This window comes from Arachis ipaensis, chromosome B5 (genome assembly GCF_059453495.1).
Source record: "Arachis ipaensis isolate K30076 ecotype BB chromosome B5, ASM5945349v1, whole genome shotgun sequence".
NCBI lineage: Eukaryota > Viridiplantae > Streptophyta > Magnoliopsida > Fabales > Fabaceae > Arachis > Arachis ipaensis.
Genome location: NC_142440.1, coordinates 103,625,008 through 103,640,246, shown reverse-complemented (window position 1 = coordinate 103,640,246; position 15,239 = coordinate 103,625,008). Strand labels below are relative to the sequence as shown.

The following is a 15,239-nucleotide window of genomic DNA, read 5'->3' as shown; positions in this document are numbered from 1 at the left end:
CTTATTCTTTTATAAAATTCCTAATTTCTAACCCTAATTCCCAAATTGGAAACCCTAATCCTTCCTAAACCTAGCCGCAGCCCTTTCCCCCAAATCAGGCAGCAACCTCATCCTCCCTCAGCCTAGCAACACACACACAAAATAGGAGAGGACTTCTGAGAGAGCTGAGGGAAAGAGAGGGAGCTTCATTGCGCCGTCATCCAACCGGTCGTGTTTGCTGCCTCACCGCCGCCTCCTCCATCGCGCGCTACTGCCGGCCTGGAACCGCCGCCACCGCGCCTTGCTGTCACGACCTAACCACATCGCCGCCGATCCGTGACGCTGCCTCCAAAACCGCACGAAGGACAGAGGGAGGAGAGAGAGAGAGAGAGTTCGCGTCGAAGGAGAGAGGGAGCTCATGCCTCACCGCCATCACCCATGGAGCCACGAGCTGCGCCGGTCGCCACCGCGTCGCGTCGGAGAGGAAGCCTGAGACTGAGCGCCGCTGGGAGAGAGGAAGACACGGGCTGGAGGAGCTGCATCCAGTCGCCGCTGTCGCGCCACTGACCGCCGTTGTTCCGCCGTCGCTGATGGTGGCGGAAATTGGCGAGTTAAGAATGATTATAAAATATGCGTTGCAAGTATAGTTCTCAACCAACCAGAAATTCGCTTATCAATTTAGAAGCGTGTCACAGAAATTAAAATTGAAATACTGGGAGTGTGAATCCCAGGTCGTCTCCCAACGAGTTGTAGAAAAGTGTGCTATTTTATTAATCAGATGTTTTTAAAAAGGTTTGAGTTGAATGGCAGAAAATTAAATTAGAGAATTTGTATAAATTTAAATAAAAGTCTTGACTGGGAGTTGATTAGCTGGAAGCCCTATTCTTGTTTGAGTACTCTCAAGATTAATTGACAATTGAGGGTTATTATGTTTAGTTGTCCCTCACTAAGTAAGGAAAAGTTAAACAAGTTGGAATGCTGTTTCTATCCACAAGTTCCAATCCGCTCTTGGGAGGATTGGTGTTGGTGACTAGAGAGCAATCCAACAATAAATCCAATTACAATCTTTCTCTTGAGCATCCCAACTCAAGGATTCCTTTCAATCAACTCCCCATCAAGTTAGGGAACTACTCGCTCATTGTAAATGTAAAATTCATAACACAAGAAAGGGAATTAAAGAAAGACATGATAAATAATGATCAAAAGATTAATTAAAAATAAAAGTAATTCTTGTATTAATAAATGCTAAAATAATCCAATAGTAAAATTAAGTAAATTAAGGTACATGGAAGAGTAAGAGACAAGTAAAGAGAACGAACTAGAATGTCGAAGTCTTGATGAGGCAATAACTCTTCTCAATATCCCAATGCAAAAACAATGAAAATAACAAATCCTAAAAACTATGAATGTGTAGAGAGAAAACCTAGAGGAGAGAAAAACTAGATCTGAAAAACTAAAACTATGCAGAATGAATGTTATTTTTGGTTTCTGCATGTTCTCTGGCTCTAGTATGCTTTTTTGGGCCAAAAACTGGGTCAAAATAAGGCCCGAAATTGCCCCCAGCGATTCTGCAGATTATGCAGATCGCGCATGTCACGCGGATGCGTCATTCAGGCTGACGCGTCATTCAGGCGGACGCATCATTCGGCGTTTCGCTTTGCCACGCGGGCGCGTCGTCCACGCCTCCACGTCACTTGTGCAGTTTCCAATTCGCGCGGCCGCGTCATCCATGCGGCCGCGTCATTGCGATTTCCTCTCTTCCGTGCGGTCGCGTCATCCATGCGGCCGCGTCGCTTCTCGCTGGTCATCTCCTCAATTTCTTGTGTTCCTTCCATTTTTTGCAAGCTTCCTTTCCAATCTCTAACTCATTCATGCCCTATAAAGCCTGAAACACTTAACAAACAGATCACGGCATCAAATGGAATAAAGGAGAAATAAAATACATAATTAAAAGTCTCTAGGAAGCAAGTTGTCAATCATGCAATAACTTTAGGAAGGAATTATAAATGCATGCTTATTTAATGAATAAGTGGGTAAAGATCATGATAAAACCACATAATTAAACACAATATAAACCATAAAATAGTGGTTTATCAATCGCCGTCAAAGGGGTTCTGCCAGGAGAGAGGAGACCGGCGTGCGTGAAGAAGAAGGGGAGAGGTCTGAGGCTGAGATGGTTCACGTCACTGCCGTTCTGATTCTGCCGCAGCTTGTCCAGGGTTCCTGCTCATCCCTGTTCTCTGTTCAGCCTTCGCCAGAGCGCTGTCATCGGATAAACACTACTAAAACCGGGCCAAATTCACCAGTAATGCTACTTATTGTGGTTGCTGCCATTCTGATTTCTGTGGGTTTCAACATTGAGGTAGGGGATTTAACGTTTTTAATTTAGAATGCCCACAAAGTTATTTGGATAAGTGCAAATGGTTAACAATGGTTAAGAATTTCTTAATTGACATGAATACTTGAAATGCATTTGAAATTAGTTAGTTGATGTGATTATTCTGAGCTGTGATTGAATTTAGATGCTGTTGTGAACAATGATTTAGTATAATTTATTAAATTGAAATGTGCCGAGTTAATTATTGAAAAGCTGTCGTACGGATAGTTGATGAATTGAGTTTGGATTGTTACTGTGAATGTAATTGGTTTTGTTGTTATGAGAAACTAATTGATAGAAATAAGCTTGGTTTGAGGTTGAGAAATTTGGATTAAGTTTGATGATGTCTTACTGTTTCAATTGGAGTATTGAATTCAGGTTATGGTTGTGAATGTTTTTGGGCTTTGTTGTGAGTGTTTGAAGCTGTAATTGATATTGGTTTTTCTGATTTTGATGAAATTGTTTAAAAATTCTGATTCTATGTGATTATACTGAATTAGTTGAGTTGTGTGGTTGTATTCTGGTTATTGAGAGTAAGTGCTTGTTGTTGTTTTTAGTTATCTGATGTATCGGAACGGCTGTGAAATTGACTTGTGACTGGTAGGAATTGGTTTTGGTAGTTGTTAATGTTGATTCATGATTAATTAGAATTAAGTTTGAGAACTGTTAAAAGATTGAAGTTTGATTATTAAATTGACCTTTTTATGAAATCTGAATTTAAAGATAAAAACAGTAACTCTAAAAGTATAAAGATAACTTGTGATAATTAGAAACTAAATGTAGCAGAGTTTTTGGGTGAACATAGTAGTTAGTTATAAGAGAACTGAAATTTTGTGAATAATACATACTCTATGTGTTTTGGTGTCAATATTGCTAAAATTTTGGTTAAGTTAGGCGATAATGTGTTTTGGGTATTTGGAAAGTGAAAAACTGTTAGTCCTTTGGTTAAAATAATTTATGAACTGATCAAATTAAAATTGGATTGATGATTATGTGGGAGTTGCGGATTATGGTTGAATTGTTAATTATTGCGGATTGTTAAGAAAATTGGATTTGGAAAATGATATTATTTAAGTTTTATTTAGTTAAGAAAAGAATTATTCTATTTTGAATTCAATTTACCAAGGAAAGGTTTATATTTCAAAATTAAATTATTTAAGAAAGAAACTATGTTTTGAGATTGATTCAAAATGAAAAGAATTATGTTTTGGGCTTGAAATAAAGGATTACTGTTTAGAAGTTTGATGAATTTATAATATTTGAATTTGAATATTAAAGAGAGATGATTTTTGAGTCTTTGGGAAGAGTATAATAGTAAACTTGAGAAAGAGTTTTATTTGATTACTTCTAATGAGGTTATGTTTTGAAAAGTGTTTAATGAATTTAAAATAAATGATTTTCTTGAGTCTTTTGATAGAGAACTAAACTAAAAAATAGTTTTAGAGATTGCCAAAGCAGAGATTATGAACTGAATTGATGATTTGTTAAATTCGAGAAGTACCCACGAACTGAATGATCAATGATCTCGGGGAAACCTATAAATTGTTATTTGTTTTAAATGCAGGAAAACTCACGAATTGATAATCATTGATTACGGGAATAACCCACTAACTGTTATATGTTGATATCGGGTATAACCCACGAACTGAGGATCATTGTATTGTTGTGTATTGATCTCGGGTATAACCCACGAACTGAGGATCATGTTTGTTGTTGTATGTTGATCTCGGGGAAACCCACGAACTGAGGATCATTATTTTGTTTGTGAATTGATATCGGGGACGCCCACGAACTGAGGATCATTGTTTCCCCTTGTGCGTATATTAATGGGTCGGGCTTTGCGCCGACTGCCGGTAGTCACGAAGGAGTGGTATTCTTACCACCGACACATATGCACTAAGGACACAAAGGGAAGCCATATCTGGGACTTGTTCCTAGCTAATGTCGGGCTGCAGGGTGTAAACCGACACGTGAGCTCATGGCCTGCTTAGGACAGACATGCATCATAGTGGTTGTGCATTTGCATTTGGTTGTGTTTGCTTGTATTACTTCTCTGTAATTGTGTGATTTGTTTTATTGTGATTTGTTTGTGTGTTGAATTGAGTTTCTTACTTGTGCTAGTAGTCTGTGAATGTATAGAAATGATTAATAACTGTTTGTTGTGACTAACACTACAAGAAAAAAGGCCTATGGCCACGCTTTTTTTTTTTGCTACGCTTTAAAAGCATGGCCAAAAGTGGTATATGGCCACGCTTATGTGTGGGTGGCGTTTGAATAGAGATTTGGCCACGCTTTTTTTTGCTACGCTTTAAAAGCGTGGCGAAAAGGGTCAATGGCCACGCTTTTATGAGGGTGGCAGTCGATGCGAGATTTAGCCACGTTTTTTTGTGCCACGCTTATAAAGCGTAGCCATAGAGAGATTTCGGCACGCTTTTAAAGCGTGGCAACAGGAATTTATTATTGGGACATTTCAGAAGTGTAGCCGTTTCCTACAAGCCTTTTGGCACGCTTCAAAAGCGTGGCCAAAAGGTTCCCTCAGAAAAAAAAAAAAAGAAGCTCGAATTACACAAAAACACTCCAGATAGAGATCAATTCTTCGCTCGTGATTCAAAGACTTGGAGAAAAAAAGCCCTACCTAACTCCTTCTTTGTGCCCTGCCCTAACTCCTCCTTCGAAAGCCCCAATGGTGACCACCAATCTCCGTTTTGCCTCACCGCTGCCCCCTCCGAAAGCCCTAGCTAACCCTTCTTCATTGTGCTCGCCTTAACCCCTGCCCTCACCGCGACGATAACACTCCAACAAAGAACGACGAAGCCCTCCCTTCCGCGCTGCCACTCGCTTCCTGCTTCTTCACTTCCGTGAAGAACGACGAAGCCCTCCCTTCCGCGCTGCCGCTCGCTTCCTGCTTCTTCGCTTCCGTGAAGAACGACGAAGTCCTAACATCTGACGAGGTGGAAAAGCGCCAGTTCCAGCTTCGAAGAAGGCTGTAGGTTTCTCCTCCTTTTCTTTTTCTGCAGTCAGATTCTTGAGGATGACTATAATTTTTCATTCCTTTTTTTTTTATTATTCATTGTTTTGATTCTCATGCATTTCTTCAGGAGAAGGTGAGGAACCCATTATTCGAGAACCATCCTAAGCAGTTCGGGATCAGAGGAGCAAAGGAAGAAAAGGATCCTCAAGCAGAGGTTGAAGGCTCCACCAGCTTTGAACCAGTTCACCAAGACCCTTGACAAGAACCTAGGTGCGTAAATAATTATCTCCATTTTGTTTCATTTGCCCTGTTTTATGTTTGTGTAATGCTTCAAGTGTAGTAATATTTCCCTCTTATGGCAATTAGATGATACTTGTGATCACTTTATTTTTCTATCTAATTGCATTTAACTTCCTCTTTGCAATTTCACCTTTTGGAAATGATATCAGTTTCAGAAAAGGAAAGGGAAGCTTGAAAGCTAAACATATATATGGTGAATGTATTGAAGTTGTAGCTTCATTTTCTGAGAGAGAGTGCATCCTGTTGATCTTGTTGGTGGTGTTGTTTGAGTAAAATTTTAAGAATGCAATAGACTTCTCAAAGTTTTATAAAAACTATTTTTCACTATTTTTGGATGTCTAGATTGAGAGCAGAAATTTATGAAAATTATTGCAATTTCTACAATAAATACTGTCGAATTTAGTTCAAACTCTAAATGATCATTTTGAGTTTTAGAGACTTCTAACTCTTATTAACTCTTTATTCTACCTTATTTTAGTTACTTAAACTTGTCTAGCTTAGTGTCACAGCCCCAAGGCTAAGCTCTTGCCATTATCAAAAGCTAAACATATATATTAGTTTCACTGTGATGCATTATTCTTTCATTACTTATATGCCAAAACTTTAGTGTGTTTGATGTACTATCTTGCTGTCACTTTAAATAAGAATTGAACGCATATAGAGTTATTAGTCAAGAGCATTTTTTCTACTTTAATAACTCATTTGGATATTAATTACTGCAGCTTAATAATGATTTTCTACTGGCTCACTGTATCTTCGTTTTGGTTATTTTAAATTGGTTTCTGTGATGGTTACTATAGGTTCATTTGAGCTATCATGTCCTATGTTCATGTGTGTAAGTTTAGGTTTCTGCACCAAATATGAGTTCATGGTCGTATGTTTTCATTGTGTTTTGCTTTATTTGACTGAGTCTTAGTAGAAATAAAGCAGAAATGCATCATTTGGAAAGAAAAGAGCACTGGTTTCAAACCCAATACATAAGACCATCTGAGATTTGAAAAGGAAAATAACACATAAAATTTTAGTTTGTTTTAAAGTTGGGAACAATTTGTTATGCTTAAGAAAGGGAATGAAGTGCGGGTGGGCTTATATAATGTGAAGTAAGTGTTCAAAAGAGCTCTTTGCCTCAGAATGCAATATACTGTGGCTTACTCTCCTTCTAGCATTAGAGACCTAGCAACAGTAGCAGAAAATTAAAGGTCACTTATAATTTTTTGTGCATAAGCAACCAAGATCAAGATCAGCCAAAAGATTTTAAAATTCTGCATTGGAATCAGGGTTGGTTGTAGAGCTAATTTATATTTTATTTCTGCAGGGGAAGCTATTTTGTTCTTAATTTTGTTTATTTTTCTATTTTATGTCAGTAGAAGAGTTAGAATGAGTGCAAGAAAGGTGTTTCTTGTGAATGATTAAGCTTCTTTTATTTCCCCAGCTGTTAAGACAAGAAGTTAAAATAAATGAACATGAAAATTTAGTTTCCAAGTTTATTTGCTTTTAGTTTTCGGATGTTTACTACCCTTGTTTTTTGGTAGTTTTTCTTGTTTCTCACTCTGGTCTCATTTGTTTCAGTTTCACCCAAGGCACCTAAACTAAAGCCAATAGCAGGTTTGTCAATTCCATTTTGTTCAATAGGGAAACAAAGCCCTAGTTCTTGGTCATTAATTGAGCCAAGTTCATTCAAAGTCAGAGGGAAAAACTGCTTTAGGTTGGTACAAAATACTTGTTTTTGTATACACACAATTTAGGGGGGGATTAATGCTTAACCTTTGGGTTATGATCACCCTCATATTGAGGATATCATGACAAAAACAAAATTTTTCATTATTGATAGTGCTAGAATTCATTGTTGCTTGGACTTGGTTGGCAGGGACAAGAAGAAAGAATTTGCGCCAACCAATGCTGCTTTCTATTCCCTTGGAGCAGACCTCTTTCTGTCTCAGCTCAAAATTGAACATATTGCGCGCTTTTTAGGAGTTCCTTCTATCAGCATACCTGGGGATGGTCCTTCTATTCTTATTGTAAATATTCAGGTAGCTGTATATTTCCTAGTCTAGATTGAACTTCAACTGAGAATTTCTTATCTTACATTATTGGGGTGCAAATTTTATGTTCGACATCTGACTATTAGTCTATTCACGTCTGTATATGCACGGCAATTTTTCATACTCTTGTATGATTTCCCCTGAAATTGTGTGCTGTTCAAACTGCTGATTCCATTGTATCCTGCGACTATCTTCCAAACCGTACCTACAAGATAAAAATTAACTTCCAAGATTCAATCCTTGGTTTAAGATTTTTTTCCTTATAAACACACTTCTCTGAATTCTCTTATCTTTCTTTTATTTCTTTCTCATGGGTTAATCTATTTCCTTCCTATAGGATTTATTATATGTGCCATGCATAAGGCTTTCATGCTGATATGTTGTAATTTACTTTGGATAAATAGTAAAAAAATTTTGTTTCTCAAATTCAGGGAGCAATCTCACAAATTCAATTTCTTCAAAGCTCTACCATTTGCACCACAAGACTCCAAGAAACTTGTTAGTTTTTGCTATGTCTGCTGATGGTATTACCTCTTTTTTCTTTCTCCTTCCCTGTTTTCTGAATTTTGTAAAGGCTTTGGGAATTGATGCTACTGGTGTCTTTGTCTTGAATTATTGGATTATTATTACTAGATTTGGATACTAATTCTTGCCGATTGCCACTGTTTGTGCTTTTAATATTAAATTTTGTGAATTGGTGTATTTAGTTTGCTTGGTTTATGCTATTTGTTATTATCAGTATTAATGCACGCCAAGTGCTCTCTGATATGCATGCCTCTTTGATATTCCTCTCTGGTTTATGCATGTTCACAATTCTGAATTCTTGTTTCTCTATCCAAGTTCATATTTATATTTTATATATATATTACAATATAACAAGCTGAGGACTCTTTTTCTGTTCATGCATGGAAAAGCTTCTGGGATTTGTTTAAGCGTGACTGAATAGTATAATTAATTAATTAATTAAATAAACGCAAAACATTTAGGCATTTAGCTAACTAACAACTCTAGTTGCCTTCTGTCTAAACAGTTTTCTTTTGTTGCTTTCATTGAGCTGTTGTTATGCTAGTGTATAAAATATATAAAAAATATATATAGTTAGTTTTTTTTAACATATAGTATCTTAAAAAAAACTGATTAGATTTTAGTCTTTTAAATTGACCATTATCCTACAATATTATTATATGACTAAAATATTAAATGTTGATGAATGAAAACTCTTAACAAAAATATAAATATGACCTGTTGTTGTATGTTTGAATGGATAAAAATGGATCTGAAGCTAAGGGTATGAAATTATTTTCAATTCTTTTATTCTGCTGCTCCTATGGTACTACTTTGTTTATACTTTGGTTTCTTAAACTTTCAACTATTTTTAACTGTTTCTTGCCATATGCCACCGACATTACATATGATAGTTTGGATTGTGGAGTTCTTATTCTTTTCATTCTGCATTTTCTGAATACTACTTGAAAATATTTTTTACACTGCAGAATGTAGAAGAAAGTGAAGAAAGAGCACTACAGGATTAACACTCTGATTCTGAGTTGCTTGCTCATGTCTTTCCAAGGTGATTGCTGTGGTCAGAAAAAGAGAGTTGCATAATTTTTCATGCTTTGCTATTTGTATTTGATGGAGTAATGTTTAATTAATACAGTTATTCTTAGGTAGAAGTTTATTATTATTATGATTACCTTATGGCTTGAGAATGATTGTATTTAAAGTATACTTATCAGGAGACCTAAAATTAGATTATTGAAAAATCACAGCCTAGATATACTTTAATCTCAGAGAAATTAGAGTTGAGACATACTTGCTAGTTTTAAGTCAAAATTGAAATAGTACTAATAATTCATAAAACAATTTATATAACAGTGAAAAATAATCAAGAAATGTGTTAAATTGCAGGTTGGTTGCTACATGCTATGATGGCTATTTTTTTCGGTAAAAAAAAATAGGCTAACAAGTGTTAGGGGCCACTCTCACCCTAGTTGAAGATGAGAATTAAAATTCTCAAAAGAATTTATATTCATGTATTTTTTATGTTTTAAAGTAAGAAAAAAATTTAATTCTCAACAGCATTTTAATTTTATGCTTTCCAACAGGCTTTTGATAGTTATCTATCCACTGCTATTACCACTTCTTTTATTCTGCTGCTCCTGTGGTATTGCTTTGATGTTGATGTGGTACTGATTATCTGCTGCCGAACTGCTATTCGCTGCCGCTGCTACCTTTCTAATTCTGCTTCTGCTGCGCTACTACTTTGGTGCTGGTGTTGTACAGATTAAGACAGTATTTAAGGTTGGTTCATGCGAATTTAAATACATCTATTAATTTGTTATTAATGTTATGTGGACAACTTAAGTGCTTTCCTGAGGCACTCACTTCAGGACCTTCTTTAAGAATTGCTAAAATTTAATTTTCTTCGCTATTTTATGTCCAATGCCTTCAAAGTATTTTGGAGACTTGGAAAATTTTGTCTCTTAGTTAATTAGGAAGCTAGACTCGCAGTTAGTGAGACTAGCAGTAAAGACTTCAAACTAGAAACTTAGCTATCTATTTGAAATATATAGGTTTTTGATGGATGTGTCCAAGGATTGGATGGAAAGGATTCACAAGATTATCCTTTACCATCCGTCTTTACTTGTTAAAATGCTTGCACGGTTGGAGTAACGCGTCGTTCACTTCTCTCTTAGAATTATTGAAAGAAGGAATGCCACATTTGAATATTCCTACTTCTTTTGATAAAACGAAGAATATGGTGAAGAATTTGGGTCTTGACTACCAAAAGATCAATGCATGTCCCAATGATTGCATGTTGTATCGGAACGGGCATGAGAATAACTCATCTTGCCATGTCTGTGGAACATCCCGTTATATTGAGCATCACGTAGAAGAGGACGATGCTACCTCATCTAAAAAGCCTCGTAAAGTTGCTGCAAAAACTCTAAGGCATTTCCCCCTAATTCCCAGACTTCAAAGGTTTTTTATGTGCACAAGGACGGTTGAAGCTATGTCTTGGCATCATAATGAACGTGTTAAAGATGGGTCGTTAAGGCATCCTGCCGATGGTGAATCTTGGAAAGCATTTGACAGTCAACATGAAGATTTTGCAAAGGAGCCTCGTAATGTGCGACTTGGCTTAGCAAGCGACGGATTCAATCTGTTTCGAACTTTGAGTAGTACACATAGTACATGCCTTGTTGTTCTGATGGTGTATAATCTACCCCCTTGGATGAGCATGAAGCCTGATTATTTTATGCTCTCTTTACTCATTCCTGGCCCACAATCACCGGGAAATGATATTGATGTCTTTCTTCAACCACTAATTGAAGAATTAAAAGAATTGTGGGAGTTAGGTGTCGAAACATATGATTCCAAAGAGAACAAAACATTCAACATGAGAGCATGTCTTTTATGGACAATTAACGACTTCCCTGCGTATGCTATATTATCTGGGTGGAGTACAAAGGGAAAATTGGCTTGTCCATGTTGTAATGATGAGACTTCTTCTATATATCTAAAACATAGCCACAAGACTGTTTATATGGATCATCGAAGGTTTTTACCCATGAACCATCCATGGAGACATAATAAAAGATCTTTCAATGGAAAAACTGAACTTAGGTCTCCACTGCAGTTGTTAGATGGAACAACTGTATTTCATATATTGCAAAGGGTAGATAATTCTTTTGGGAAGAAGCAAAGGAGATCAAAGAATGGCATTTCAAATTGGAAAAAGCGGTCAATCTTTTTTTATTAACCATATTGGAAGTTCAACATGTTTAGACACAACCTTGATGTCATGCACATAGAGAAGAATATAGTTGATAGCATAATTGGAACACTTTTGGATATTTCTGGAAAGACAAAAGATCATGCAGCTGCGCGTTTTGACCTTAAAGACATGGGTATCAGGAAAAACCTTCAACCAAGAGATACGAATGATGGTAAAAGAACTAAGTTAGCAAAGGCATGCTTCTCAATGACTGCAGCAGAGAAAACAATCTTTTGTAGTGTGTTAAAAGGGGCAAAATTACCAGACGGCAGCGCTTCCAATATTGCTCGATGTGTGCAGCAAACAGAAAAGAAGATTTCTGGTTACAAGACCCATGATGCTCATTTCATGTTACATTAATTGTTGCAAGTACCGATCAAGAGCATACTTCCTGACCATGTTGCCATCGCTTTAGTTCGATTATGTTTATTTTTTCGCCGAATATGTTAGAAGGTAATTAGCATAGATGATATAGTTAACTTAGAAGTAGAGATTGCTGAGACATTATGCCAATTGGAGAGGATTTTTCCTCCAAGCTTTTTTGACATAATGGTGCACTTGCCTATCCATTTGGCAAATGAAGTGAGGTTAGGTGGTCCAGTTCAATATCGTTGGATGTACCCTGTTGAACGATATATGTGCACACTAAAATCGTATGTTCGTAACAGAAGTCATCCAGAAGGATCCATTGCTGAAGGATATTTGGCGAATGAGTGTATTAATTTTTGCTCAAGATATTTGCATGAAGATGTCCAAACAAGATTCAACAGAGTCCCTCGAAACAATGATGAGTGTGTTTCAACAAAAAAAGGAATGAGTCTTGACATGTATTTTAAGGTACATGGGATAAATTTGGAAGATAAAGAAGATGAGGAAGATGAGAAACATGAGCTTGATGATGCTGCAAATGATGAGGGTAATGGAGAACAAGCTTGTAATGAAGGTGCTTTTCTTGTTTTACCTTATTGTCAAAATATAGCTTGTATTACTTCTAAGTTGATTTGAGTTAAAATTCTGTTATTTTAATCAGACTTAGGCACAATAAAGAAGAAAACTCGTCGAAAGACTATGTGCAAAAAGCTTCATGCCACTGATTTTAATGATCGACGGGAGGTGGAATTTTTTGGAGGGCAGCCTATAGGTCCAACCAAGGAGGTTGTATCTAACCTCAACCAACTCTTGGGTACAATAGTTAGAAATTCTCGTTTTGTGACTTTGCTATATACTAGTTGGCATGGTGTGCCTAAAAACCTCAAAGAGGACATGTGGGAGTATGCCAATGTATGTAAATATAGAATTATAGATAATTTTTTTAAGATTTATTTGTTACTTTATTTATGCTAACCTTTGACATTCTAATTTGTTGTCTTGTTTAGCAAAAATTCATTCTTCCAATAACTTCAAAGCCGTGGGTAATGAACGGATTTTGTCGTGCATGGAAAAAATACAAAGGCAAAATAAAAAAGGAACATTTCTTGAAGTACAACACAAAGAAAGAAATGATAAAGAACTGACCGTTAGAGATCCTTGAGGTTCAATTTCGCAAACTAATTCGGTATTGGTGTCTTCCGACTATTAAGGTAATATTGTCTTTTAGTTCTTTATGTGATTAAACTTGGTGTTTTGGAAAAAGGTAGTGTGATTTTGAAAAAACAAGAAAACATGTTTATTAAGAATAATAACATCTCTTTTTCATGTTTATATTTAGGCTGTGTCTACTAAGAATGCTGAAAATAGGTCAAAGCAAACATGTCCTCACCGGATGGGTTCCACAAATTTTGGAATAGTGCGCAAGCAGCTGGTAATATAACTTATTTTTTGTGATTTCTCATTTATATTCAGGTTATAGTTTTCTAGTTAGTATGCTTCATGTAAATTTTTCTATATGTACTCTAGCGCGACTCTAAAAAGAATAGTGAAGAACCATCAAGAGTTAAAGTTTTCATAGCAACTCGCACAAGTAAGAAAGGAAAAGAAATTGATGCTAAAACGCAAAGCACAATTGTAAGTTATTTGTATTTGTATTTGGATTTGTACAATATAAATTCTATAGTGATTTCTATTAATATTGAGTTAATGCGGCTTTGTATTTTATTGCTCCTCACTTTTGACAGGCTGAACTTCAAACCTACATAGAAGCCGGGGAAAATGATGAGGATGCATTTGTAGGAGTGTTAGGAAAGGACCAACCAGGTCAAGTTCGTTGTTATGGGACTTCGATTACAAAAAGCTCTCTTAAAAAGGATGAGGAGATTCGACAAGTCAAAGTTGAATACAACAACAAGGTTGAATCATTAGAGAAGAAGATGGACGGTGTATGTAGTTTATTAAAGGTATTGGTGCACCAAGTCAACCCTGGAATGACTGAGGAAAAGGTAGCAGCCTTAGTGCAAGCTGCCCAAAATTCTCCTTTGGATGCCTCAAGTAGCAGACCGAGAAATACTCCCCGCTCCTCCGAATCAACTCATATTCCACCCAAAGATGTAAGTCACTATCTTTGGATATTCGATATATTTCCATTCAAAGTAGTTGACTTATTGTTGTTGTTGATTTTGGACATTTGATAGTGAGATAAAAGATTATAAATGGTGCTAATGATGTTGAATTGGAATCTGAATTCAAAGTTGTTGACTTTTTAGTAGTGTTTTGTTTTGTATCTAATGTGGCATTGTTACTCAATTTTGGAAAACACGAGAAATCTTTGAAGATTTGCACTTTTTCCTAATCAAATTGGAAAAAGGAAAAGAAAAGAAACCATAATTGAATTTTAATGGTTTTGTTTGTTTTGATTTTTGCAGACTCCAGAAGGAATTAATGGCTCTCATGGTATATCTCATTTTGCTTGATTTAGTTATTGGGGATCGGTTATAGAATTGATCCATATGCAATTTGTATTGATTTTCCAGATGCTAGTATAAACTTATGGTGCATGTGCATGTGACTGCAAGTATAGGGCTTACAAGAATGGTTAATTTGGTTGTGAAATATATTAGGAGTTAGGGTGATACATGCCATTGTTGAGAAACATGTGACAGTTGCAGAAACATGTGACACTTTTTTTGAAAACTTTAAGAACAAAAAAAGTATAGTGGCTTTCAATGAAAGAAAAGCCTTTGCTGGTTACAATTATTGAACGACTATAACATTCATTTGTTGATAATATATGTCTCTTCATTTTTTGGTTTGGTATAAGATGCACTAACACAACAGTATTTAAAATTATGCAGGGAAGTGCTGAAAATAGTTTCGCTCACAATGATGATCAGAAATCATGAAGTTTTATATTTTGTAATGAAGTGTAAAGGAAGTAGATAATGTAACCCATGTTGGAATTGTAATTCATGTATTAGGAAACTGCTAGTGGATGAGACTTTGATTTTTGGTATTTTGTTAGAGTATAACTAACATGTGATCAAACACTTTTTCTGTGACAAGTTTATGAAGCAAGGATTACTTGATTTAAAATTAGTAGTCATCTTTTAAATTTTAAAATTATCTATGATTTTGTAAGGTTTATTAAAAAAAGAGTGCCAATAGGTACTGAACTATTTTACAGCCACGCTTTAAAAGGGTGGCCATATTGTACAACAGCAATCAATAGCCACGCTTTATAACCGTTGCTGTAAGTTAGTTCAGCACCTATTGGCACGCTTTTAAAGCGTAGCTATATCTCTACTTGTTGCCACGCTTTGAAAGCGTGGCGATATACGTTACAGTGCGCATCTACAGCCACGCTTTAAAAGCGTAGCTGTATCTTACACCTATTGGCACGCTTTAAAAGCGTAGCCATAT

General features: G+C 36.2%; 2 protein-coding genes across 2 annotated transcripts; both read left to right on the top strand.

Annotated features, from left to right (window-relative positions):
* Positions 1–10,427: 10,427 nt before the first annotated feature.
* LOC110272064 (uncharacterized) lies at positions 10,428–11,807 on the top strand. Its single transcript, XM_021123870.1, has 2 exons — positions 10,428–11,413; positions 11,459–11,807. The coding sequence occupies exons 1-2, from the start codon at positions 10,428–10,430 to the stop codon at positions 11,805–11,807; spliced, it is 1,335 nt and encodes a 444-aa protein (XP_020979529.1).
* A 1,402-nt stretch (positions 11,808–13,209) lies between these two features.
* On the top strand, positions 13,210–14,293 carry LOC110272063 (uncharacterized). Its single transcript, XM_021123869.2, has 4 exons — positions 13,210–13,248; positions 13,344–13,451; positions 13,562–13,930; positions 14,246–14,293. The coding sequence occupies exons 1-4, from the start codon at positions 13,210–13,212 to the stop codon at positions 14,291–14,293; spliced, it is 564 nt and encodes a 187-aa protein (XP_020979528.2).
* The last annotated feature ends 946 nt before the right edge of the window (positions 14,294–15,239 follow it).